General features: G+C 40.7%; 1 protein-coding gene across 2 annotated transcripts in view; it reads right to left on the bottom strand.

The window, feature by feature from the left end:
* Positions 1-26,822, bottom strand: part of DDX43 (DEAD-box helicase 43) — a 246,015-nt gene that overhangs the window by 76,758 nt on the left and 142,435 nt on the right. For both annotated transcript variants that reach the window (XR_012883166.1, XM_075862031.1), the window contains exons 10-12: positions 11,972-12,072; positions 4,883-4,970; positions 4,352-4,479 (exon numbers count right to left, since the gene is read on the bottom strand). Coding sequence is in view for 1 of the 2 variants with exons in the window: in XM_075862031.1 (XP_075718146.1) it covers positions 4,352-4,479; positions 4,883-4,970; positions 11,972-12,072 (317 nt within the window). In the remaining variant the exon portion in view is untranslated. The remainder of the gene's footprint in view (positions 1-4,351; positions 4,480-4,882; positions 4,971-11,971; positions 12,073-26,822) is intronic.

The raw sequence follows: 26,822 nt of genomic DNA, 5'->3' as shown, positions 1-26,822 counted from the left end.
TCAAGTCCTGAAGCCCTACAGCGCCATGCGGTGTGGTATAAGAAGCTGGCCGTGCACATCATACAGATGGCATTGTACAATGCGTACGTGCTACATCGATGTGCAGGCCAGAGGGGAACTTTCCTGGAATTTCAAGAGGTGATTATCAAGAACCTAAATCTTTAGGGACCAAGAAGGGGGGGCACCCAGTACTTCTGGAAGCGAGGCCACACGCATCGTACCAGGGCGGCAACACTTTCCAGGAGAAGTTCCCCAAACTGGCAAGAAGGGAAAAAGTCAAAAGAGGTGCAAAGTCTGCTATAAGAGGGCGATAAGGGATGACACAATATATCAATGTGACACGTGTCCCGAATAACCAGAGCGCTGTATGAAAGAGTGTTTTAAAATTTATCATACATCCCTTGGTTTAGAATTTACCCCAATTTTACTTAGCCTGATGCACTCTGCACAGTTTATCCCCCCTCGTCTTTCCCCTCTGGGCCCTGCTGTGTGCCCAGGCAGCTGATAACAGCCACATGTAGGGTATTCCCATACCCGGGAGAAACCACATTACAGTTTATGGGGTGTAGGTCTCCGGTCAAAATGCTCACTACACCTCTAGATGAATGCCTTAAAGGTGTAGTTTTTAAAACGGGGTCACTTCTTGAGGGTTTCAACTGTACTGGTACCTCAAGGGCTTCTGCATACATGACTTCGCACCAGAAAATCCCCAGTAGGCCAAATGGTGGTCCTTTCCTTCTGAGCCTTCCCATGGGCCCAAACGGCAGTTTATCACCACAAATGGGGTATTGCGGCACTCAGAACAAATTGCGCCACAGAATGGGGTATTTTATTTCTTGTGAAAATAAGAAATTTTCAGCCAAAACTACATATTATTTGAAAAAAATAATTTTCTTTTAATTCCCAGCCCAATTCAAATAAGTTCTGTGAAAAAACTATGGGGTCAAAATGGTCACAACACCCATAAATTAATCCCTTGAGGGGTGTAGTTTCCAAAATGGGGTCACTTCTGGTGGGTTTCCATGGCTTTGATACCTCTGAGGCTCTGCAAATGCGACATGGCACCTGAAAACCAATACAGCAAAATCTGGACTCCAAAGAACAAATAGCGCTCCTTTCCTTCTGAGCCCTCCCATGGGCCCAAACGGCAGTTTATCACCACAAATAGGGTATTGCCACACTAAGGACAAATTGGGCAACAAAATGGGGTATTTTATTCCCTGTGAAAATAAGAAATTTTGATCACAAATGACATTTTATTGGAAAAAATTAAAAAATTTTCATTTCACAGACCAATTCAAATACGTGCTGTGAAAAAACTGTGCGGTCAAAATGGTAACAACCATAAATGAATTCCTTGAGGGGTGTAGTTTCCAAAATGGGGTCACCATTGGGGGATTCCTACTGTTTTGGCACCTCAACACCTTTTCAAACCTGGCATGCTGCCTAAAATATATTCTAATAAAAAAAAAACTCAAAATGCACTAGGTGCTTCTTTGATTCTAGGGCTTGTGTTTTATTCCACGAGCGCAGTAGAGCCACATGTGGGACATTTCTAAAAACTGCAGAATCTGGCCAATACATATTTAGTAGAGTTTCTCTGGTAAAACCTTCTGTGCTACAGAAAAAAAATTGAATAAAATTGAAATTCAGCAAGAAAAATGAAATTTGCAAATTTCACCTCCACTTTGCTTTAATTCCTGTGAAATGCATGAAGGGTTAAAAAACTTTCTAAATGCTGTTTTGAATACTTTGAGGGGTCTAGTTTTAAAATGGGGTGTTTTATCAGGGTTTCTAATACATAGGCCCCTCAAAGCCACTTCAGAACTGAAGAGGTACCTTAAAAAAAATGTATTTTGAAATTTTCTTAAAAATTTGAGAAATTGCCGTTTATGTTCTAAGCTTTGTAACGTCCAAGAAAAATAAAAGAATGTTCAAAAAACGATGCCAATCTAAAGTAGACATATGGGAAATGTGAACTAGTAACTATTTTGGGTGGTATAACCGTCTGTTTTACAAGCAGATGCATTTAAATTCTGAAAAATTCTATTTTTTCAAAATTTTCTCTAAATGTTGCAATTTTTCACCAATAACCACTGCATATATCGACCAAATTTTACCACGAACATGAAGCCCAATGTGTCACGAAAAAACTCTCAGAATCGCTTGGATAGGTTTAAGTATTCCGACGTTATTACCACATAAAGTGAAATGTCAGATTTGAAAAATGGGCTCTGAGCCTTAAGGCCAAAACTAGGCTGCGTCCTTAAGGGGTTAAAGAGTTCATCCCTGTCTGTTGGGCTGGAACAGATAGAATTATTTCTGATGGCCTGGCTGTAGATAATGGGCTTTCTGATATGTTTGGGTGGAAGCTGTGCCATCTTAAGCATATAGGGCGATCAATAGGTTTTTGATAAAGGAGATGTCTGTATTGAGTGGTTGGAATTTTTATGGTGCCGTTAGGTATCTGCTCTAGAGATAGTGGCGGAAATCAGGTTTCTGAACTAACAGTTTTGAGACTAGAAAACTGCTTCTTTTTGAACCAGTTAAAGACTAAAGATAGTATTAGGGTATGTGCACACGCTAACTGCATTTACGTCTGAAATTACGGAGCTGTTTTCAGGAGAAAACAGCTCCGTCATTTCAGACGTAATTGCTCGTACTCGCATTTTGACGGCCGTAATTGTGAGCTGTTCTTCATTGGAATCAATGAAAAACGGCTCAAATTACGACCAAAGAAGTGTCCTCTACTTCTTTGACGAGGCTGTTATTTTACGCGTCGTCTGACAGCTGTCAAACGACGACGTGTAAATTACAGGTCGTCGGCAAACCCATTCAAATGAATGGGCAGATGTTTGCCGACTAATTGGAGCCGTATTTTCAGGCGTAAATCGAGGCATAATACGCCTGTGAACCCAGCCTTACACAGCCCGAAGTGGACCGTGTAAACGAGCGCCGATCAACGAGACGTTGATTGGCGCTAGTTTGCTCCTTTCACAAGGAGCTTGTATAGGGACGAGAGCTCGTTACTCAGGTCGCTTATCCCCATACAGTTCTACTGTGTCGGCAGCACGTCTTCCTGTTTACACATTGTGCTGCCGACAATGAAAAGTTTATGCATTTAAAACGATGCACTCAGCTGATGAAGCGTTTGCTCGTTCATCGGCTGATCGTTGCCCTGTTTACACAGGGCAGTTATCAGGAATGAGCACCTTTGCCCGAAATTGGCCAGTGTAAAAGGGCCTTAAGAGCCCTTCTACACGGGCAGATATTTGGTCCTGTATACGAGCAGTAAATCGATCTTTAATATTATCGTTCTTCCTCCATACATTTGCATCTTGGCGGGAAGCAAATCCCAGGTAGATCTGCTGCCGGCAAGCGACCATACGCTGCCAACAAGTGACCATTTTTCTTGCTGCGAAAAAATTTTATAAATCAGATTAGCTGACAAACGAAATAATAGCTGTCCAGTTTACACAGGTTGATTAATTGTACGATCGCTTAGTCGCCTGATCATTAGCCAGTGTAAAAAGGCCTTTACTTTCCAATATCACCTGTTTTTTTCAATGACCATTTATTACAGAACATTTCTACCCTCTATTGTAAATAGGATTATATTTCTTCAGATACTTTATTACACCATGCCTCATGAAGAGACCTATGTTGTCTTAAAGGCTATGTAAACCTTTGAAAGGCAAATTTTCTTCTTTTTTTTTAATAAAAAGGTGTATCAGTGTGTTTAGTGTAACTTTGTAAATACTTTATTAAAAACACTTTACTTTTTTAGATACAGCGGCTCTGTATTCTCTATACAGCAGCTGTATCTAACACTATTCACTGAATCCATCAGTCCCATGGATCTGACTGGTTCAGTGTTGGCGGGTCCTGCGTGTCTCTGACAGGCAGGATCCACCTGTAATCTATTACATCTAAGTTCATAAGTTAGATGTGATAGTTTAGAGATGGATCCTGCGTCGCTCACTGAACCCATCAGGTCCGTTTGACTAACTGATTTAGTTAACAGCGCTAGATACAGCTGCTCTGTATAAAGAATACAGAGCAGCTGTATGCAAAGTAAAAATAATTTTATAAAAAAAGAATTTAGAGTTACACAAAACACACCGATACATCTTTTTTATTAAAAGGTACATATTCTTTAGAGGTTGCTTTTTAAACATAATTTATTTATTTGTTAGCAATTAAAAAGGTATAATCTGCAAAACCGCTATTTTGTTTTTCATGCTGAGAGCGAAAAAAAACCCCAAGGACAAGCAAGCACACACGGCAGTGCTTGCTCTTTTTTTTTTTTTTAAATAGCACGTTACAAAAGCTGCTTCAATAGCAAACATACATCAGTTTCTTTCCCACAAATATGATAACTTTATCTTTAGGTTTTAAGGAATCAATGAAATGTAGAGTGAACGCTCTCTTCTCCTCTTCTGCAATAATTAGGACCTTCTGATCTACCGTATTAACAGCCTAAAAATAAAAACAAAACATTAGTAAAAAGTATTCTACATTACTTTACTGGAGTATGCCTTTAATAAATAATGAGCAAATATTGGAGATTAACCAGCTAATCCAAGGCAAATCAAACTTATACTTGCCTATCTATTAACAAATATACAATATCCTATTAAATATTGACGAGCTAGGTGAACTAGCAGTATTTTACCCAACCGTACAGTATGCCAGCAGAGGGGTAGGAATCGAATGAGAATACATTACTGGCTTCACTAAAATTCGGTCAATTTCAGCAACTGGAGAAGATCATAGGTAAAACAAAAAGTCCAATTGCAGCAATTTTAAACAGAATGCTACGTTACTAGAAAATCCTAATGAACAACTGTCCCTTAACCCCATAAAAAGAACAAAAACTTACAGCTAAATCCAGAGTCCCAACATATACCATCATTGGGTCCTTCAAATAAGATTTGGATAAACGACGAACTCCTTCTGGCCAGGTGGCACTACAATTAGGAACAAAACCATTCTTACACATACAGATATAACTGAAAAGAGGACATAAGCACCTATACCTTGATCTATGCTTCTAGTTGCCTCAATCTATGCTTCTAGTTGCCTCAGGGCCATGTGCATAGAGCCTAAACAGCAGTGCACAGAGGTCAACAAAGGCCCCCATGCAGGCCATGGCTATATGCCTATTAGGCCGTGCCAGTTATGCACGAACAGGCAATAATGCTTTGGTATACTAAGTAGACCACAGCATTACACAAGCAATCAAAAGTTTGCATACTGAAGTCCTCTAGTGGGACTGAAAAAATAATGTCAAATAAAAATTATTAAAAAAAGGTGAATAGTAAAAATAATAATTCCCCCCACATAAAAACGGATTTTAATTTGTAAAAGTGTAAAACAAAAAGTACACATATATAGTATCACTGCGATCATAATTACCCAAACAATAAAGTGAACATGTTATTTAAACCGCAAGAGGAAACCCCGCAAAAACAAAACGGCAGGAGTGCTATTTTTTCCATTCCCCCAATAAAACATGAATAAAAGTTAATCAATAGATCTCATGCATCTCAAAATGGTACCAACAAAAACCACATCTTGTCCTGCAAAAAAAAACAAACAAGCCGACATATGACTAAAAAGATAAATAAAAAAAATAAAAAAAGTTAGAACTCTTGGAATGACACGATGCAAAAACAAATAATTTGAGTTCAAAAGGTTTTTTTTTTCATGTTGAACTACTTTTGCACAATAAAAACTAACATTCACGATCACCAAAATCGTACCGACCCATAGACTAAAGGTAATATGTTATTCACACCACACAGTTAACAACGTAAATTTAAAACGCATAGAACAATGGCGAAATTGCTGTTTTTTTTTTGCTATTCCCCACAAAGTTGTTAAAAACGTAACATATCTATTATGTACCCCAAAATTGTGCCATTGAAAAATACAACTCATCCCGCAAAAAACAAGTCCTCAGCGAAAAAACGAAACAAGTTATAGCTCTTTAAATGCGACCATGGAAAGACGAAAAAACTGCTTAGTCATCAAGTCCTAAAATAGGCTTGAAACCAAGGGGTTAAAAGCATCCATAGGCCCACTTCACACAGAGTTTTGATGCGTTTTTTTCCCCGGAAACTGCCACAAAAAAGTCTGAACTTGCCTCCCATTGATTTCAATGTGGAGTGGAAGTGTTTTTTTTCCCACGATTGGAAAAAACGCTCGTGGGAAAAAGCAGCAACATTCCCTATCTTGAAGCGTTTTCCGCCTCAAAAACCCCATTGAAATCAATAGGCGACAGAAAAAAATGGCACGAATGGCCGACGCATTTTTTGGTAAAAGCCGCTCGCCGTCTTTTCCTTTGCTCGTTGAAGAGGTAAAAAAAAAAAGCGTGTCAAAAAACGTCTGTGCTGTAAAACCACTTAAAAAAAACCCGGACCTAAATTTTATGCCTGCAAAAAACTCAGTGTGAAGTGTGAACAGGGCCTTAGACAGATGGGGAATAGCACATGACCAATAGCAGTAATGACACTTAAAAGGACACCATCTGCATGGAGTTTGTATGTTCTTCCTGTGTTTGTTTGGGTTTCCTCCAGGTACTCCAGTTTTCTCCCACGCCCCAAAAACCTACTGATCGGGAATTCAGATTGTGAGCCCCGATGGGGACAGTAAGTAAGGACTACCTCTATAGAGTGCTGTGGAATATGTTGGTGCTATATAAGTAACAAAAATAAATATAAACAAGCTACAAAAACCTCTAAACCAAACCACATGCGTAAAAAGGGTCCCTAGAGTACAAGTAGACAACCTATACATAAACAAAAAAAGGAACATAGCACCCCAAGAATCATATGCAAAAAGTAGAATATAAGTTAAATACAATGAATAGTATCACAGTACGAATCTATTAAAAAGATGGATCATACACGGATAGCCAGATTAGGTAAGTTATTGAAGGGGGGTTTACCCATCTTTGACATTTATGGCATGTCCACAGGACATGCCATAAATGTCTGATAGACACTGGTCCCAACTCTGGGACCCGCACCCATTTCTAGAACGGGGCCACCTAAACCCCGTTCTTGCTTACTCAGCTCCCGCTGCCTCCTGGCCACTTTCTTGTTAGGTGGTCGGGAGTTATGTTAACGGCCAAGTGCTCACGAAGCAACACGGTTTCCGTAACTTCTATAGAAGTGAGTTACTGAAACAGCATAGCACGGGAGTTTCGGAAATAGCATGGCTCTGTGAGCTTAGCTGTTTTCGGTAACTCCCGACCACCTAACCAGGAAGTGGACGGGAGGCAGCAGAAGCCGAGTAAGGCTCCATGCACACGACCGTGTTTGGTCCGTGATATACGGTCTGCATGTCCCCGACCGTAAACCGTGCAGGGAGCCGGGCTCCTAGAATCATAGTTATCTATGACGCTAGGTGTCACTGCCTCTCCGTGGAACTATGGCCCCGTACTGAAAACATGATTACAGTACGGGACAGTTGACCCGCAGCGAGGCAGTGACACCTAGCGTCATAGTTAACTATGATGCTAGGAACCAGGCTCCCTGCACTGTGTTCCGTCCGGGACATGCGGACCGTAAATAACGACCGAACACGGTCGTGTGCATGGGGCCAAAACTAGAACGTGTTTAGGGTGCCCCGCTCTAAAGATAGGTGCGGATCCCAGAGGTGGGACCCACATCTATCGTACATTTATCGAATATCCTGTGGATATGCCATAAATGACCAAGATGGGAAAACCCCTTTAACCAGTTAGTGACCGCCCCATAGTGTTTTTACGTCGGTCACTAACAGGCTTTATTCCGATGCAATAGACTTTTTAAGTCGCTGTATCAGAATAAGTAAACAGAACAGGGAGCTGTCAAATCTCCCTGTTCTCAGCTGCCAGATGTAGCTGAGAGCTGGGGGCATCCCTGCTCGAACGTGTGAGATCGATATCACCCGTTTAACCCTTCAGATGCAGTGCTCAATAGCGAGCATCGCATCTGAGTGGTTTTGGAGAGAGAGAGGGAGCTCCCTCTCATTCCACCGGCACCCGGCGATAAGATCGCCGAGTGTCTGCCTCCGATGGCAGCCGGAGGCCTAATAAAGGGCCCCAGGTTTGCCTGTAGTGAATGCCTACTAGGTCATGCCGGAGGCATGACCTAGCAGATGCCTGTCCATTTTACACGGACAGGCATAATACACTGCAATACAGAAGTATTGCAATGTATTATAACTGCGATCGTAGGATTGCATAGTGAAGTCCCCTAGTGGGACTAGTAAAGTGAAAAAAAAAAAGTGAAAAAAAATAAATGAAAAACCCACTTATGCCCCCTACAAACAAAATAAAGTAAAAAAGTTACACATCGCCGCGTCCGTAACGACCCCAACTATAAGCTTATTACATCATTTAACCCGCACGGTGAACGTCGTAAAAAAATAAAATAAAAAAACATGCAAAAATTGCTGTTTTCTTTGAATCCAGCCTTAAAAAACAATGTGATAAAAAGTGATCAAAATGTCGCATCTACTCCAAAATGGTACCGATAAAAACTACAAGTCGTCCCGCAAAAAAAAAAAGCCCTCCTACAATTGCATCGGCGAAAAAATATAACGTTACGGCTCTTCAAATATGGAGACACAAATAATTTTGAAAAAAAAAAAGAAGTGTTTTCACTGTGTAAAAGTAGTAAAACATACAAAAACTATACAAATTTGGTATCGTTGCAATCGCAACAACCCACTGGCTAAAGTTATTGTGTTATTTACACCACACGGTAAACAGCGTAAATTTAGGACGCAAAAAAAGTGGCAAAATTGCGGGGTTTTTACTATTCCACACCAAAATAAGTTAATAAAAGTTAATCAATAAATTCTATGTACGCCAAAATGGTGCTATTAAAAATTACAACTTGTCCCGCAAAAAAAAGGCCTTATACAGCTATGTCGACGCAAAAATAAAAAGGTTATAGCTCTTGGAATGAGACGATGGAAAAACGTAAAAAATGGCTTGGTCATTAAGGTCTAAAATAGGCTGGTCACTAAGGGGTTACATACCCAGTGGTCTACAGAAACAACCCACCATCAGTCGCCAATAATTACTAAAATTCCCCAGAGAAGACCAAACATTAGCATAAAGTAATACCAGTTATAACATGTCAAAGATAATGTGGAAAAGAACAAAATAATAAATCTCTAAGGGTATGTCCAAACCACTAGAATAAAGTATATATCAACTACATATAAATGCAATAAAATAAAAGTAGATACAAAATATATCTAAGTCTGCATGCCCAGCAGACACCTACATAGAATGGTAGTGAGGTGATATGAAAGTGACAAGCAGAAAACTACAAAGTACTATGCAGGAATGCAAAATAGCAATAGTGAACACATACTCCTAAGGGTATGTGCACACACACTAATTACGTCCGTAATTGACGGACGTATTTCGGCCGCAAGTCCCGGACCGAACACAGTGCAGGGAGCCGGGCTCCTAGCATCATACTTATGTACGATGCTAAGAGTCCCTGCCTCGCTGCAGGACAACTGTCCCGTACTGTAATCATGTTTTCAGTACGGGACAGTTGTCCTGCAGCGAGGCAGGGACTCCTAGCATCGTACATTAGTATGATGCTAGGAGCCCGGCTCCCTGCACTGTGTTCGGTCCGGTACTTGCGGCCAAAATACGTCCGTCAATTACGGACGTAATTAGTGTGTGTGCACATACCCTAAGACTTCGTGTGTAGTGGGATTGGCAACGTCTGGTACTGGTAAAAAAAACAAAAAAAAACCCGCCCCAATTGCATTTTTTTTGTCAGTACCTGACGTTGCAAGTTCCACTCCCCACTAGGTCTCAGGTTATTGTGTTTACTATTACTATTTTGCATTCCTGCATAGTACTTTGTCGTTTTTTTGCAAAGGATTCTTTGGGTGCCATGTTCCTTTTTTGTTCGCCTATAGGTGGTCTATAAATAAATATTATATCTTAGCGCTCATAGAGTGCTGCTGCATCTTTTGTGTTTGTATGCTTTTGCATTGCAGTCACAGCAGACATGCACCTGCACATTTTCTTTTTTTTTAGCAACAGATATAATAAGTAAAAATCTATATAGCGTTCTACACCCATAAATACATCAAATTTATGAACCAAACGCAACTTGATAATAACCTAAGGATCCGCCAAGAGAACAATGAATCCTGCAACTTCAAGTATGAGGCCTGGTTCTCCGTGACAGCTAGAAGCCCCAAAGAAGCCTATCAATACTGTACAGTAGATGTCTGGATAATTTTTTTTTAAACTCGTTTTACTGAAGGAGTCACATACAGTGAAGGAAATAAGTATTTGATCCCTTGCTGATTTTGTAAGTTTGCCCACTGTCAAAGACATGAACAGTCTAGAATTTTTAGGCTAGGTTAATTTTACCAGTGAGAGATAGATTATATATAAAAAAAAAAAAAAGAAAATCAGTCAAAATTATATATATTTATTTGCATTGTGCACAGAGAAATGAGTATTTGATCCCTTTGGCAAACAAGACTTAATACTTGGTGGCAAAACCCTTGTTGGCAAGCACAGCAGTCAGACGTTTTTAGTAGTTGATGATGAGGTTTGCACACATGTTAGATGGAATTTTGGCCCACTCCTCTTTGCAGATCATCTGTAAATCATTAAGATTTCGAGGCTGTCGCTTGGCAACTCTGATCTTCAGCTCCCTCCATAAGTTTTCGATGGGATTAAGGTCTGGAGACTGGCTAGGCCACTCCATGACCTTAATGTGCTTCTTTTTGAGCCACTCCTTTGTTGCCTTGGCTGTATGTTTCGGGTCATTGTCGTGCTGGAAGACCCAGCCACGAGCCATTTTTAATGTCCTGGTGGAGGGAAGGAGGTTGTCACTCAGGATTTGACGGTACATGGCTCCATCCATTCTCCCATTGATGCGGTGAAGTAGTCCTGTGCCCTTAGCAGAGAAACACCCCCAAAACAATGTTTCCACCTCCATGCTTGACAGTGGGGACGGTGTTCTTTGGGTCATAGGCAGCATTTCTCTTCCTCCAAACACGGCGAGTTGAGTTAATGCCAAAGAGCTCAATTTTAGTCTCATCTGACCACAGCACCTTCTCCCAATCACTTTCAGAATCATCCAGATGTTTATTTGCAAACTTCAGACGGGCCTGTACATGTGCCTTCTTGAGCAAGGGGACCTTGCGGGCACTGCAAAAGTTTAATCCATTACGGCATAATGTGTTACCAATGGTTTTCTTGCTGACTGTGGTCCCAGCTGCCTTGAGATCATTAACAAGTTCCCCCCGTGTAGTTTTCGGCTGAGCTCTCACCTTCCTCAGGATCAAGGATACCCCACGAGGTGAGATTTTGCATGGAGCCCCAGATCGATGTCAATTGACAGTCATTTTGTATGTCTTCCATTTTCTTACTATTACACCAACAGTTGTCTCCTTCTCACCCAGCGTCTTACTTATGGTTTTGTAGCCCATTCCAGCCTTGTGCAGGTCTATGATCTTGTCCCTGACATCCTTAGAAAGCTCTTTGGTCTTGCCCATGTTCTAGAGGTTAGAGTCAGACTGATTAATTGAGTCTGTGGACAGGAGTCTTTTATACAGGTGACCATTTAAGACAGCTGTCTTTAATTCAGGCACCAAGTTGAGTTGGAGCGTGTAACTGGTCTGGAGGAGGCTGAACTCTTAATGGTTGGTAGGGGATCAAATACTTATTTCTCTGTGCACAATGCAAATAAATATATATAATTTTGACAATGTGATTTTGTGTTAGATTTTATATATATATATATATATATCTCACTGGCAAAATTAACCTAGCCTAAAAATTCTAGACTGTTCAAGTCTTTGACAGTGGGCAAACTTACAAAATCAGCAAGGGATCAAATACTTATTTCCTTCACTGTATATATATTTTACACACATGTAAAAATGGCTAAAAACGAAATACAACTATATAAATAAATGCACTTACCTAGTCATTACGGTTTGCCGGTCGGGGCGAATATCAATTAGTATTTTCATAATTTGTGGTTCAAACCCCATATCCAACATTCTATCTGCTTCATCTAAAACCTATTAGGGTGAACAAAAAAAAACCAAAAAAAGTCTTATTTGCGTACACTAGTAGTAGTGAATTCATATAGATAATTTAGGGCCTTTATTAAAATTAGAATACCAGACAAAAAAAAATAATCTGTCATTCTGTCACCAGGACAGCACCTATAGAGTCTATATAATCTAACGGACCTGCTAATTAAGGTCACAAACTTCCATTCAGCACACTGTTGGAGCCAGTGTAAAATATGCAAAACTGAGGACCCTCAGTCAGACTGGCCAAGAACAGACCACATGGCTGCATCTATGCAAGAAGCAGTAGTCTAATATCTGATTTGCATACAGATCCTACAGCCAGCTCACACAGGAGTTTGTAATGCCAGAGCACAGAAAGAGGCAATTTACTGCAAAAGTAAGTATTGCAGTGTACTGCATGAGCAATCTCTCGACCACATGATGAAGTTCCAGGGGGAGGGGGGACTAGTAAAGAGAAAAAAAAAAAAGTCTGAACTATTAAGATAGCACATTGTTTAACCTGCACAATATAAACGCCATAGGAAAAAAAATTCACAATGCCAGAACTACTTCCCCTAAAAAGTGAAATAGAAAGTTATCAAAAAGTCGTATGTATCCTAAAATGGTACAAAAAAGCCCTCACATAGCTACACTGGTGGTAAAGTTTAGCACAGTATGGATCATTTCTGCATATCTAAACAAATTGACCTCTAAAATCGAAACCTTGAAAAGGCTGTATAAAAATGCCATCAGCACTCCGTTTCCATCTCTTATACTATTCTGGTGAAATAAATAAAAGTTGTACGGCGATGGGTTGCTTTAGGCAACACACTATTTTTCTTTTAGACAGTTTCCATAAATCTGCCCGTGTGTCTGTTCTCTAAACAGATACGATACCCAGGAAAAGAAAAAAAGAAAAAGTCAGCAGTTTATTATAAATAGTGCTACAGTAAAACAGATATTGCCCAGAAGTTGAAATGTCCTTTTTCTTTGTGTGACAGCTGGTAAAATGCCTAAATGAACAGGAAAACTGACAAAAACAAAAAAACTACTAAAAGGGAAGACCAAGACTGCCGTCACCCTAAGACAATATTATGTGTAGGATTCGTAAAAATAACCGTTTAGCAGGTTCAGAGAATAGGCTCAATAATGGAAAGCCTTAAAAGGATATGTAATGTCTAGCATTCAAAGAAAAAGAATCTCCAGTGGGCTCACAAACATGCATCATGGACTGTGGAAGCCTGGAGACTGGTATGGTTTTTGGATAAAAGCAGATTTTGTCTAGACCGCATAACCGTAAAGCATGACCATGGAGTCATGGTGTGTGTGGGGGGGGGAGGGGGGCTCTCATACAATGGATTTGGCCACATTAGTTTAATCTGAAGAATGAGGAACGCCACCCAATACACAGACGTTTGACAAGATGTGATTCATGCCACAACTGACTGGATTCCTGACAACAATTGGGTGTTCAACTTGACCTTACTCCAGGTCATAATGCTAATTCGGTATGTAATAGTACCGTAACCCTAATGGTTATCGGGTATGTGTAACAATGATAAAACTCGGAAGTCAAAGCAACTTTCCGTAAACTTGAGATCAGAGTGCTCGAGTGGCCTGCTAATTTTCCTGATCACAATCCACATGAGAATTTGAGGCATAATGTGAACTGTAAAATTGCAAGAACAGGTCCACTCAACAAAATGCAACTGATGGAGACCATCATTGTGTGGTACCATGAAATCTACCTTGTTGAATCCATGTCAACAAAATTATAGAGCAAATAGGGAGATTGCATTAAATATTAGATGTGCAATGTTCCATTTCTGTGTAAGCTGACATCTGCAGGTTTTATGACGTTCTGACATTTTCAGGCAATGTACCATTAATGGCCTGTTCACATCAGCGTTGGCTTTCCGTTGAGGGGTTCAGTCGGAGGTTTCCACGACAGAACCCCTCAACGCAAATCCAACGATGATGTTAACAGGCCCTCCACTCGTTAGTGACCGACCCATAGTGTTTTTACGGCGGCCACTAACGGGCTTTATTCCGATGCAATAGCCTTTTTACAGCGTTGCATCGGAATAAACAGAGCAGGGAGCCGTTAAATCTCCCTGCTCTCAGCTACCAGCTGTCTGTGTCTCCGATGGCAGCTGGGGTCCTAATAAAGGCCCCCAGGTCTGCCTGTAGTAAATACCGGCTAGGTCATGACTCTGGCATGACCTAGCAGATGCTTGTCAGTTTTTCACGGACAGGCATAATGCACTGCAATACAGAAGTATTGCAGTGTATTATAAATGCGATCGGATAATGGCATAGTGAAGTCCCCTAGTGGGACTAGTAAAAAAAAAATAAAAAAATAAAAAGTTTAATAAAAAGTGAAAAAACTAAAATATGAAAAACACAATTTTTCCCCTTACAAACTGCTTTATTAAAAAACGAAATAAAGTAAAAAACGTTACACATAGTTGGTATCGCCACGTCCCAACTATAAACTTATTACATCATTTAACCCCTTAATGACCGGGCCATTTTGCACGTTAATGACCAAGGATTATTTTTTGTTTTTTTCACGGTCGCATTCCAAGAGTCGTAACTTTTTTTTTATTCCGTCGACATAGCCGTATAAGGGCTTGTTTTTTGCGGGACGAGTTGTATTTTGTAATTGCACCATTTTTAGATGCTTATAACATATTGATTAACTTTTATTAACTTTATTTTAGGACAGAATTGAAAATAAGCAGATATTCCAGCATTAATTTTCACGTTATAAATTTACGCCGTATACTATGCAGCGTAAATAACATGTTACCTTTATTCTATGGGTCGGCACGATTACGGGGATACCAAATATGTAAAGGTTTTATATGTTTTTCCTACGTTTGCACAATAAAAAGCCTTTTAGAAAAAAATTACTTGTTTTTGCATCGCCGCATTCCAAGAGCCGTAACGTTTTTATTTTTCAGTCGATGTGGCCGTATGTGGGCTTTATTTTTGTGGGACAATGTGTAGTTTTCATTAGTACTATTTTGGGGTATATAGGACTCATAGATTAACTTTTATTTTATTTTTTATGGGGAGAAAAGAGAGAATTTAGCCGTTGTTTTTTGCGTTTTCTTTGGACGCCGTTCATCCGGTGGTTTAATTAATGTGTTCATTTTATTGGTCAAGATGTTACGATCTCGGGGATACCATATATGTGTATGTGTGATTTGTTTTGACAGTTTTACTAAATAAAACCACTTTTTGGGCCAAAAAAGTAGTATTTGACTTTGACTGTAATTTTTTTTTTTCACAAACTTTATTTAACTGATTGTCATTTTTTTTTTAAAGTCCCATCAGGACACTTCACTATGCGATCTGTTGATCGCATATATAATGCTTTGGTATACTTAGTATACCGAAGCATTATTACCTGTCAGTGTAAAACTGACAGGCAACCTATTAGGTCATGCCTCTGGCATCACCTAACAGGCAGATGCTGAAGACTGAAGACAGAGCTGGGGGTCTTTGTTAGACCCCCGGCTGTCATGGAAACCCGATGGCGACCCGCGATTTGTTTGCGGGGGCGCCGATCGGGTGACAGAGGGAGCTCCCTCCCTCTGTCAAACACATTAGATGCCGCTGTCACTATTGAGCGCACTTCGATTCCGGCAGTTGCAGCAGGAGCCAGGCTGTGTATAACAGCCGTGCTCCTGCCGCTGATCGCGTGGGTACAGTGACAGTACCCGCGCGATCACAGGACGGATATATCCGTCCTCCTGCGCGAACTAGCAGCTGCTGACGGATATATCCGTCCTTCGGCGTTAAGGAGTTAACCCGCACGGTGAACGTCTTAAAAAATAAAACCATGCAAAAATCGCGGATTTCTTTGAATCCAGCCTTAAAAAATAAATGTGATGAAAAGCCATCAAAATGTCGCATCTACTCCAAAATGGTACCAATAAACTACAAGTCATCCCGCAAAAAAAAAAAAGCCCCCATAAAACTGCATCGGTGAAAAAGAAAAAAAAATAAATAAAAAGGAAAAAAAAAAAAAAAAGTTATGGCTCTTCAAATATGGGAGACACAAAACCAAATAAATTTTGAAAAAAAAAAAAAAGTGTTTTCACTGTGTAAGTAGTAAAACATACAAAATCTTTATAAATTTGGTATTGTTGCAATCGCAACAACCCGCTGAATAAAGTTAGTGTTATTTATACCACAGGGCAAACGGCGTAAATTTAGGACGCAAAAAAGTGTGGCGAAATTGCAGGTTTTTTTTCTAATCCCCCCCCCAAAAAGTTTATAAAAGTTAATCAATTAATTCTATGTACCCCAAAATGGTGCTCTAAAAAATTACAACTTGTCCCGCAAGAAACAAGACCTTATACAGCTATGTCGACGCAAAAAAAAGTTATCAGCCTCCTGAACACAGCTGGGCTCGGCAAACATTCAGACCCCAGCTGTTTAACCCTTTGATTACCGCGGTCCGTGACCGCAGCATGATGAAAGAGAATTCCCCTCTTTGATTGCATCACCGGGATTCCAGTGATGTGATCAAACACTGGGGAATACCTCTGCAGTCAGCCCTGGGGACCTACAAAGGACCCCAGGGCTGTCTGTTCCGTGTGCCTGCTGTTCGGGCACACTATGTGCTGCCCGATCAGAAGCTTGTGTCATAGTGACACAGTGTAATGTATTAGCGTACAGGAGTATGCTAATACATTACAAGTAAAAAATAAAGTTACAAATAAAGTTATCACTTGATGGGATTAAAATAAATAAATAAATAAAACAAATAAATAAATGAAAAAAGTCCCAAAAAGAGTCTTTATTTTGCATTAAATACATTTTATTGCCCCTACACTAAATAAAAACAAAAAACCTACGCATATTAGGTATCTACACGACCGTAATAACCTGAAGAATTAATCTAATGGGTTATTTAGCGTAAAACGTGAACGGGATGAAAAAGAAACAAAAAAAACTATTCCGAGAATCGCTTTTTCCTATATTCACGCTGTAAAAAAAAAAAATGTTTTACTCACAAGCTGTGAAAAAAAAAAAAAACTACTATTTCTCTCGCATAAAACAAGGCTTCATACAGCCACGTCAGTGAAAAAATAAAAAAGTTATGGCGGCTGAAACGCAGAGAGGCAAAAACAGAAAAATTGAGCTGGTCATTAAGGTCTTTTCAGGCCCGGACATTAAGGGGTTAAAAAAAAGATTACCTGGGGGGGCGGAGCCTGACCGTACTACATGATAGACGGGTGATCTTTACACTCCCACTACTGAGCAGCTATTTCCCTGCTTACCACTGACCAAACATAGTTATGGGGATGTGGACCATTAGAGAGTCTCCAGAGACCCCACCTCATCCCCCAAATCCAACCGGCTTCAGCCAGTTAACAGATACAAAAACAAAACAAACAAAAAAAAACCTGTTTCCGTTTTAGCGTGAAAACCCAAAATAACGACTGCGGCACGCGCGGTCTCACAGCATTCAGATGAGTCGGCGGAGAGCACATCTGACCCTACAGAAGATACAGACTAACTACATCTCGTGGTCTTCTGAAAAAAAAAACTTAACCAGGGCATTAGCCCCCATAGCTAGTGAACTCGCTCAAATCAAGGCTCGCCAGGTGGGCAATAGAGTGGAAGTCTTGGAATAGACACAGCAGATAGTCTCTTAATCCGAGTCTTTAAAGACAAAGTTATGTCTCATCGTGATCAGGAAAATAGGAGCAAACGGAATAATGTCCACACCAGAGTTCCATACTCAGGATTCTCTAATGGCGACTATTTTGCAACTATTTTCCTCATTGCTGGGAACGGAGAGAGCGGAATCTATCATTGTTGAACGAGCTCACAGAGCTTTAAAGCCTTAACCACCTTAAGAAGATCCTCCTAGGGATATTATCTGCAAGCCGCTTAGTTTTGCCGACACTTCAGCTGTACTATCCAAAGCTGGGGAGGGAGGCACTCTACAGTTGTTGCAAGACCTGGCACTTTCTACCCTACAAAAACGTAGAAACCTCAAGCCTTTGACGGATGCCCTCTGCACGCAAAAAATCCTGTACATCTGATTAAATCCTTTTGGAATTGCGAATAACCGAGCCGGTAAGAAGATTGTCATCAGATCCCCGGAGAACCTAAAACCTGCTTGGAAAGATCTGCAAATGGAGTCTATTGAGATATCTTCGTGGTTACCTGTACCTGATGATCCTGTTCTACCCCATCTTCCCCAGCTGGATTCGTGGTCCATTATCCATCGCCTGAAGTCTCTTAAAATGAAAAGCCAAGCTCGCTTGTTGATCACCTGAGACTTGAATGCTAGTGCCTTTGCCCTACCTGTATCCTTCACAAATTTACCTGCTGATATTACATTAGGTTTTACAAAAAAAAAAAAATTTCAACTCCGATAAAAAGTTCTCTACTGTATCTCGTGGGTCAGATTAACATTTAAGCTTTGCTACTTGGGTTATAGGGGGCTCCTTCAAATCAGGGCTACCATGTTTTTCTGCCTTCACTTCTTCTTTCCCCCCTCCTCACCCCTTCTTGCCTCTCTCCCCTTTTTCACGGTCACATACACATCAGATGGAAGATCATACCGCTCTTGTTTTGCTCCACGTTTCATTGTGGGATGCTAGTGGAGCAGTTGTATACATGTTTCTTGTAGTTCAGGGTGCCCCGAAGAGCTTTACTACGATAAAAAATACCCCTTCTAAGTAATACGTCTAGTACTACTATACAATTTGCTATTTTAATGGGTTAAAGGCTATAATTCCCTGGTGAAACGTAGCCATGTCTTCTCATTAATGATAAAAGCTCGGGTTGATGTTCTTCTTATGAAGGAAACACTTTCGCATATCCCTAGCACGCATAGTCCTGCTTACAAATAGAAGGTTTCATGCTACTTGCCCTACCTCAGCTGCTATGGGGTTAAAGTATAGGTCTCCATAGACCTACACCCCTTTTGCTTTAGATTCTGAAGAGGTATTTGTTCCTGAAGGGCAATATTGGAAATACTTTTATTACGATTTGCAATTTATATGCGCCAAACACACTTACTATTTTGTGAATATACAGGGTGGGCCATTTATATGGATACACCTAAATAAAATGGGAATAGTTGGTGATATTAACTTCCTGTTTGTGGCACATTAGTATATGGGAGGGGGGAAACTTTTCAAGCTGGGTGTTGACCATGGCGGCCATCTTGAAGTGGGCCATTTTGTATCCAACTTTAGTTTTTTCAATCGGAAGAGGGTCATGTGACACATCAAACTTATCGAGAATTTCACAAGAAAAACAATGGTGTGCTTGGTTTTAACGTTACTATATTCTTTCATGAGTTATTTACAAGTTTCTGACCACTTATAAAATGTGTTCAAAGTGCTGCCCATTGTGTTGGATTGTCAATTTTTGTGTTCCAACAGTCTTGGAGGGATCTATCCAATGTGGGTTAGTGTCAGACCAATAGCGGTGGTTTTGTTTGTTAACTTCACCATTCATATAAAAGTTTGCATCATCACTGAACAAAATGTTCTGTGTAAACTGAGGGTCCTGTTCCAATTTTTGTTTTGCCCATTCTGCAAATTCAGTGCGCCGATCTGGGTCATCCTCGTTGAGATGCTGCAGCAGCTGGAGTTTGTAAGGGTGCCATTTGCGAGTAGCTAATATCCGCCGAAGGGATGTTCGACTGATGCCACTCTCCAGTGACATGCGGTGAGTGCTACACTGTGGGCTCTTGCTGAATGAAGCTAGGACAGCCACTGATGTTTCTTCATTAGTGACAGTTTTCATGCGTCCACATTTGGGCAAATCCAACACTGAACCAGTTTCACGAAACTTGGCAAGCAGTATGCAAACTGTAGCATGGGAGATGGGTGGTCTTGTAGGGTGTCTTGCATTGAAATCTGCTGCAATGACCCGGGTACTGCGTTCCCCAGACATCAACACAATTTCTATCCACTCCTCACGTGTTAACCTCTGCGACATGTCAATGGCTGTAAACAAAGAGAAGCTTGCAAATAACTCATGAAAGAATAAAGTAACGTTAAAACCAAGCACACCATTGTTTTTCTTGTGAAATTCTCGATAAGTTTGATGTGTCACATGACCCTCTTACCATTGAAAAAACTAAAGTTGGATACAAAATGTCCGACTTCAAAATGGCCACCATGGTCAACACCCAGCTTGAAAAGTTTCCCCCCTCCCATATACTAATGTGCCACAAACAGGAAGTTAATATCACCAACCACTCCCATTTTATTTAGGTGTATCCATATAAATGGCCCACCCTGTATAACGTTATACAGAAAAAAAGCTGCCTTCTCTGAAGGCTTGTTGTTTCGGTGGTGGGGACTTTAATCTGGTCCTCAACTCGCTCCTGGTTTCTGCTCTCAAGTAGTCTCCTATTTCTGACCGTGTTTTGAGGAATGTGTATTCAGGCCTGACCAGCTTAGGTATAGTTGAGGTTTGGCAAACTTTACATCCTGAAACCCAGGACTACACTTTCTTCTCATCCAAAAAGCAAGAAATAGAGGCAGCACTCCGAATAGCGAATCAAGAGGTGCGTTTTATTCACCCCAGCAACGTTTCAATCCATCTCAATGGGATCTTTCTCAAGCCACGGCTTAAAAATTATCCCAAATAAATGTGATAAAAAGCCATCAAAAAGTCGCATCTACTCCAAAATGACGATACTTTGGGCTTATTGCAATCTCACTTTGACCTCCCTATTGGCGATCTTTTGCATAACCACCGAATCCCCTTGAGGGATTCAGTTTACCCTACTTTCTCCACCCATCGGTGGTTAAATCTGTAATATATACATTTTGCGAAGACTCGTTCGGAAACGTCCATCTCTTTAAGATTGTCATGACTACTAGCCTAGCTTCTGGGTGGTTCTGGTTTGAGTTAAAGACCCAATCTCATTTCTCAGTCTTCTTCCTATCAGATTCTTGGGTCGAGTATTTAAGTCTGGTCAGTTCTTTGACTGTTGCTTGTGAATTTCTTTGTGTATGCAAGTATCTCATCAAGCTCCTGGCTACACCCTCGTCACCGGACTATTTGGATTCTTGGAACTGGACCTCGGCTTGTCTAGATTAACCCTTTGCTCTCGGATTTGGACATTCTGCTCTTGGCTGGTTCTGGCCTCTGCTACTCCTGGTATTCCTCAGATTTCCGATTTGGACTTAGTCCCTGATGGTTATTCTGTTGCCGTTTACCCTCAGTCTGTCTGTTTTCCGTTCTGGTATTGCCTGCATTGCACCTCCTGTCCAACACTGTATTCGGTGCAGCCAAATCCAACCTGCTTTGCGGTGGGCTCTGTTAGAGACCATAGCATAGCCTTTGACTCTGCTGATCCGAGTAGTTAGTGACTGACTTGAGGTAGCAGATTACCTGCATGCTTTATCCAGACAGTCTCCACAGCTGCCATTGGGAAATCGCTTACAAACAAATTCCATAACTTGCACTCTGGGGAACTTCCTGGTAAACTTTAAGGCAGAGCACGATTTGTCATGGAATGAGATTCTCCTTTGAAGGTCTGATCATCCAAAAGCGCCTTCTCTCTAGTGTTAGAATGGGAAAAATATTTAACCTCCTGAGCGGGAAAGGCGAGTTTTAAACAGATTTTAACTCGCTCGCATGGCTTTTCTTGCGGTGTCAAAACGCAGGGAAACTCCTGTAAAAAGTTATAACTATGTGGTACCGCAGTCCAGATGTTTTGTCCAAAATGTTCCCTAAATGTTTGCTGCGGATGTGGTCATTAAAAAGGACCAAACTCGTACTGTCCCCATTCCAGATATAATTTACCCACCCTTTTAATTATGGTGGCTAAACTACTCATCTCTCTACTCTGACTTAGTAAGGACCCCAGTTGGGAGCTATCCAGTTGTGAATCCAAATCTCAAACGATTTCTTGATCGCTGGAGCCCATGGATTTCCTCAGTTCCGACCATGTCTCCATGACCACATATTCTGCTCTTATTTCCATAGATATGTGTACTAGCATTGTGATACAATTCTCTCTCCTATGATTCCAATGAAATGTACTTGATGTTCTTATTGGATGTACTTGTGTTCTTTTCTCCTTTTATGCTCTTTAACACACCGGTCATTAATGTATACAGTCTATGCAACATGTACGATTAAGCATGTCTTTCAATGACACTTACTTGACCGTACATAATGATTACATGACATCTTTTTCTATCAAAAATAAGGAATTTATTTAAAAAAAAAATTGATTTCCTTGCATTTCCAGGTCAGAGAGAAATCTTTATCTTGCACACTAGTCACACTACGTTTGGTGCATAAAGTTGGGATAACCTCTTTTTCCTCCTTCCTGACCATTTATACTGTATACTAAGATGCACGTCTGCCCGTGACATTAATTTAAGAAAAATAAAAAAAATTATCCCGGTACTGAATAGCATGGTAGATTACACCTTTCAATACCGTCAAGAAATAGTAACCAGATATTAACCTTTCGAGTCTATACCAGAAGAACACTCTTGGCATATGTTTGGCCAATAGAAACCTATGGGCAGGTTGCAGAATATAGGTTTGGATATAACCAGACATCCTTCTGACGAAACCGGTTCCTCTTCGAGTTTCTCATGCTTTACAGAAATCTGATGAATATGGTATGAAGTGGAAATTGTGATTTGGGTACTGCCAAAACATCCATGCCTTTTCTCTCCCTTCAGATCAGTGCCAAATCACACAAGACTTGAAGCAGAGACTAGTTTAACCCCTTTAGGACGCAGCCTGTTTTGGCCTTGTGGCACAGCCGATTTTTTTCAAATCTGACATGTGTTACTTTATGTGGTAATAACTCCGGAATGCTTTTACCTATCCAAGCGATTCTGAGATTGTTTTCTCGTGACATATTGTACTTTATGATAGTGGAAAAATTTGGTTGATAAATTCAATATTTATTCGTGAAAAATACCAAAATTTAGAGAAAATTTGCAAAAATTTGCATTTTTCTAAATTTAAATGTATCTGCTTGTAAAACCGATAGTAATACCACACAAAATAGTCACTAGTTACCATTTCCCATATGTGTACTTTATATTTGCATCGTTTTTTGAATATCCTTTTATTTTTCTAGGACGTTACAAGGCTTAGAACTTTAGCAGCAATTTCTCACATTTTCAAGAAAATTTCAAAAGGCTATTTTTACAGGGACCAGTTCAGTTTTTAAGTGGTTTTGAGGGCATTATATAATACCCCAATAAATTACCCCATTTTAAAAACTGCACCCCTCAAAGTATTCAAAACAGCATTCAGAAAGTATTTGAACCCTTTAGGCGTTTCACAGGAAATAAAGCAAAGTAGAGGGGAAATGTAAAAATCTCTTTTCTTCCGAAATTCATTTGTAATAAAAAAAAATTGTGTAACACAGAAGGTTTTACCAGAGAAATACAACTCAATATTTATTGCCCAGGTCCTGCAGTTTTTAGGAATATCCCACGTGTGGCCCAAGTGCCCTAATGGACCGAAACACCGGCCTCAGAAGCAAAGGCGTACCTAGTGGATTTTGGGGTCTGCTTATTTTTAGATTATGTTTTAGGCACCATGTCGAGTTTGAAGAGGTCTTGTGGTGCCGAAACTGTGGAAACTCCCCAAAAGTGACCCCATTTTGGAAACTAGACCCCTCAAGGAATTTATCTAGGGTTATAGTTAGCACTATGACCCCACGGGTATTTTGCTATATTTATTGGAGTTCGTCTGTGAAAATGAAAATCTACTTTTTTTCTGAAATAAGACATTTTTAATATTTACAAGGAATAAAGAAGAAAATTCACCCCAACATTTGTAAAGCATCTTCTCCCGATTACGGAAATACCCCATATGTGGTAATAAACGGCTATTTGGACCCACGGCAGCGCTCAGAAGGGAGGAAGCGCCATTTGGATTTTGGAGCACAGATTTTGCTGGATTCGTTTTTAGTGCCATGTCGCGATTGCAACCCCCTGGAGGGAACAAAATAGTGGAAACATCCCAAAAGTGACCCCATTTTGGAAACTAGACCCCTAAAGGATTTTTTCTAGGGGTATAGTGAGCATTTATACCACAGGTCTTTTGCAGAATTTAGTAGAATTAGGCTGTGAAAATGAATATAAACATTTTTGTCCACTAAAATGTTGTTTTTCATTTTCACAAGGGATAAAAGGAGAAAAAGTCGCCCTAAATTTATAACGCAATTTCTCCCGAGTATGACAATACCCTACATGTGGTAAGAATTTATTTTTTTAATAGAAATTAATTAACCTTTGCAGGACTGATCCTTTTTTGCTATTCCATTTTAGTTTTTCACTCCCCGCCTTCCAAATGCCATAACTTCTTTTTTTTTCCATGAATTGAGCGGTGTGAGGGCTTATTTTTGGCAGGACGAGCTGTAGTTTTTATTGGTACCATTTTTGGTAGATGCAAATTTTTGATCACTTTTTATTAAATTTTATTTAGAGCTTTGGTGGCCAAAAACAGTGATTTTGGCGTTTTAAATTCTTCATTTCTTACAGCGTTCATAATGCTCTATAAATTAAAATTTTACTTTATTCTGCGGGTCGGTACGATTATGGCGATACCATATGTATATAGTTTTTTTTATGTTTTGCAGCGTTTGCACAATAAAAACACTTCTTTACAAAATAATTTATTTTCTGTGTCACCATATTCTGAGAGCCGTAACTTTTTTATTTTTCAGTCAAAAAAGCGGTGTAAGGGCTTGTTTTTTGCGGGACAGGTTGTAGTTTTTATTGGTACTATTTTCGGGTACATGTGACTTTTTGATCACTTTTTATTCTATATTTTGGGAGGGGTGGTGACCAAAAAATAGTGATTCTGGCATTGTTTTTAGTTTGTTTTTTTTTGCAGCGTTCACCGTGCGGTAAAAATAAGAGTTTTATAGATTGGGTCATTACGAACGCGGTGATACCAAAATATGCGTACTGTTTTTTAACGGTTTCATTTTTTCCTATAATAAGAGACTTATTATAGGAAAAAAAAAATCTTTTATTTTTACACTTTTGGAAAACATTCATTAACTTATTTTATTTTTTACACTTTTTTTTGTTTTATGAAACTTTTTTTTACTTTTTACACTTTATTTTTTTGACCTGCAGCTCTGATCGCTGCTAGAATACATTACACTACCTAGGTAGCGTAACGTATTCCAACTGTCAGTGCGACGTCACTGTCACTCTGATAGTTAGTCTACGAGGACCAGCCAGAGGCTGATCCTCAGACTTGCATACATGGCAGACCCGGGCCATCACAAGCATCAGCAGCCCCCACAATTGCATGGGGGCTGCGGATGTGCTACAAACCCACAACATGCGGAGATCGCAATCGAGCCCCGCATGTAACGGGTTAATTGCCGAAATCAGCGGCAATGAGCCTCTGATCGGCAACTAGTGGAGTGTCAGCTGTCAGGGACAGCTGACCTCCCGGTTCCCGATGCACACTGTCGCCGACACTGTCACAGACACTGTCATCGACAGTGTGCATCGTGAACGGCAGTGACGTCCTGTCACTGACAGGAAGTCTATCAGGAGGCTGATCCTGATAGGCTTCCGTACATGGCAAACACGGAGGCCATTACTTGGCCTCCGATCGCCATGCTAGTCATCTGCAAACCTCACGATTTCATCGTGAGGTCTGCCGATGAGCTAGAAACCCCTGAATGCGGTGATTGCAATCGATCACCGCAATCAAGGGGTTAATTGCCGGAATTAGCGGAAATAAGCCGCTGATCGGCATACAGTGGAGTGTCAGCTGTCAGGGACAGCTGGCCTCCCGGTGCACACTGTCGCCGACAGTGTGCACCGGGAACCACGCAGTAACTGTATGTCCCTGTGCCTTAAGACACTGGCCACATGGACGTACAGTTGCGTCCTGGTGCGCCTAGGGGTTAAGGAAGCAAGCCCTGTAAATGACATTTAGACTCCAGTTGTTCTCCCCAGAAACCATTGTCTCCTGCTGAGCTCACATCATTCTGTGGGTCACATCACAAACCTGGCATATCATCCATGTGTAAAAATAAATGATTCAACACGGCTTAAAGGGTTATTCCCAAGTAATGTATTGCAGTGTATTATTGCCAGTCAGTGTAGGCACCCGCTAGGACATGCTTCTGGCATGGCCTAACAGGCAATCACTAAACGCAGACCTGGGGGCCTTTACTAGCCCCCCAAGGCTGCCATAGAAACCATTGGCACCAAACGATTCACACAGGGATTCCAGTGGGGAGAGAGGGAGCCCCCTCCCTCTAAAATCACTCAGATGCAGTGCTCGCTATTGAGCGCAGCATCTGAGGGGTTAAATATGATCGGAGACCACTGCTAGTGGTCTCCGATCGTTGCACTGAAGCCGAGGCGGTTAGCATCAGCCCGGGCTTCCGTAGATCCCCGCACGATGCGAGAAAAGTTCTTCTGAAGTGCCAACGTGAAAAGGCGGCGCTTCAGAAGAACTACCTCAAACTGCCGACGTAAAAACAATATACGTCGGTCGTTAAGGGGTTAAAGTGCAAGAAAACAAGCCTAGTCCTGTACCACAAGATTGGGTAGTTTCCATCTAGCCGGTCATGTGTCTTTTCAGAACAAGTGGTCATGTATTTAGATGAGCAATACTACTATTCCTGGCCATTATATGACTCGCATCCTGCATTTTCCCCGTCATGCTCTCTCTCTCTCTCTAATGCTCAGTTTTCTCTAAGTTAGTGGGTGAAGTAGGACTGCTATTATGCCTCCTAT

The sequence above is a fragment of the Rhinoderma darwinii genome, chromosome 4 (assembly GCF_050947455.1).
Source record: "Rhinoderma darwinii isolate aRhiDar2 chromosome 4, aRhiDar2.hap1, whole genome shotgun sequence".
In the NCBI taxonomy this organism is placed as follows: domain Eukaryota; kingdom Metazoa; phylum Chordata; class Amphibia; order Anura; family Rhinodermatidae; genus Rhinoderma; species Rhinoderma darwinii.
The sequence above is the reverse complement of the archived record's forward strand: the minus strand, read 5'-3'. Positions and strand labels throughout refer to the sequence as shown.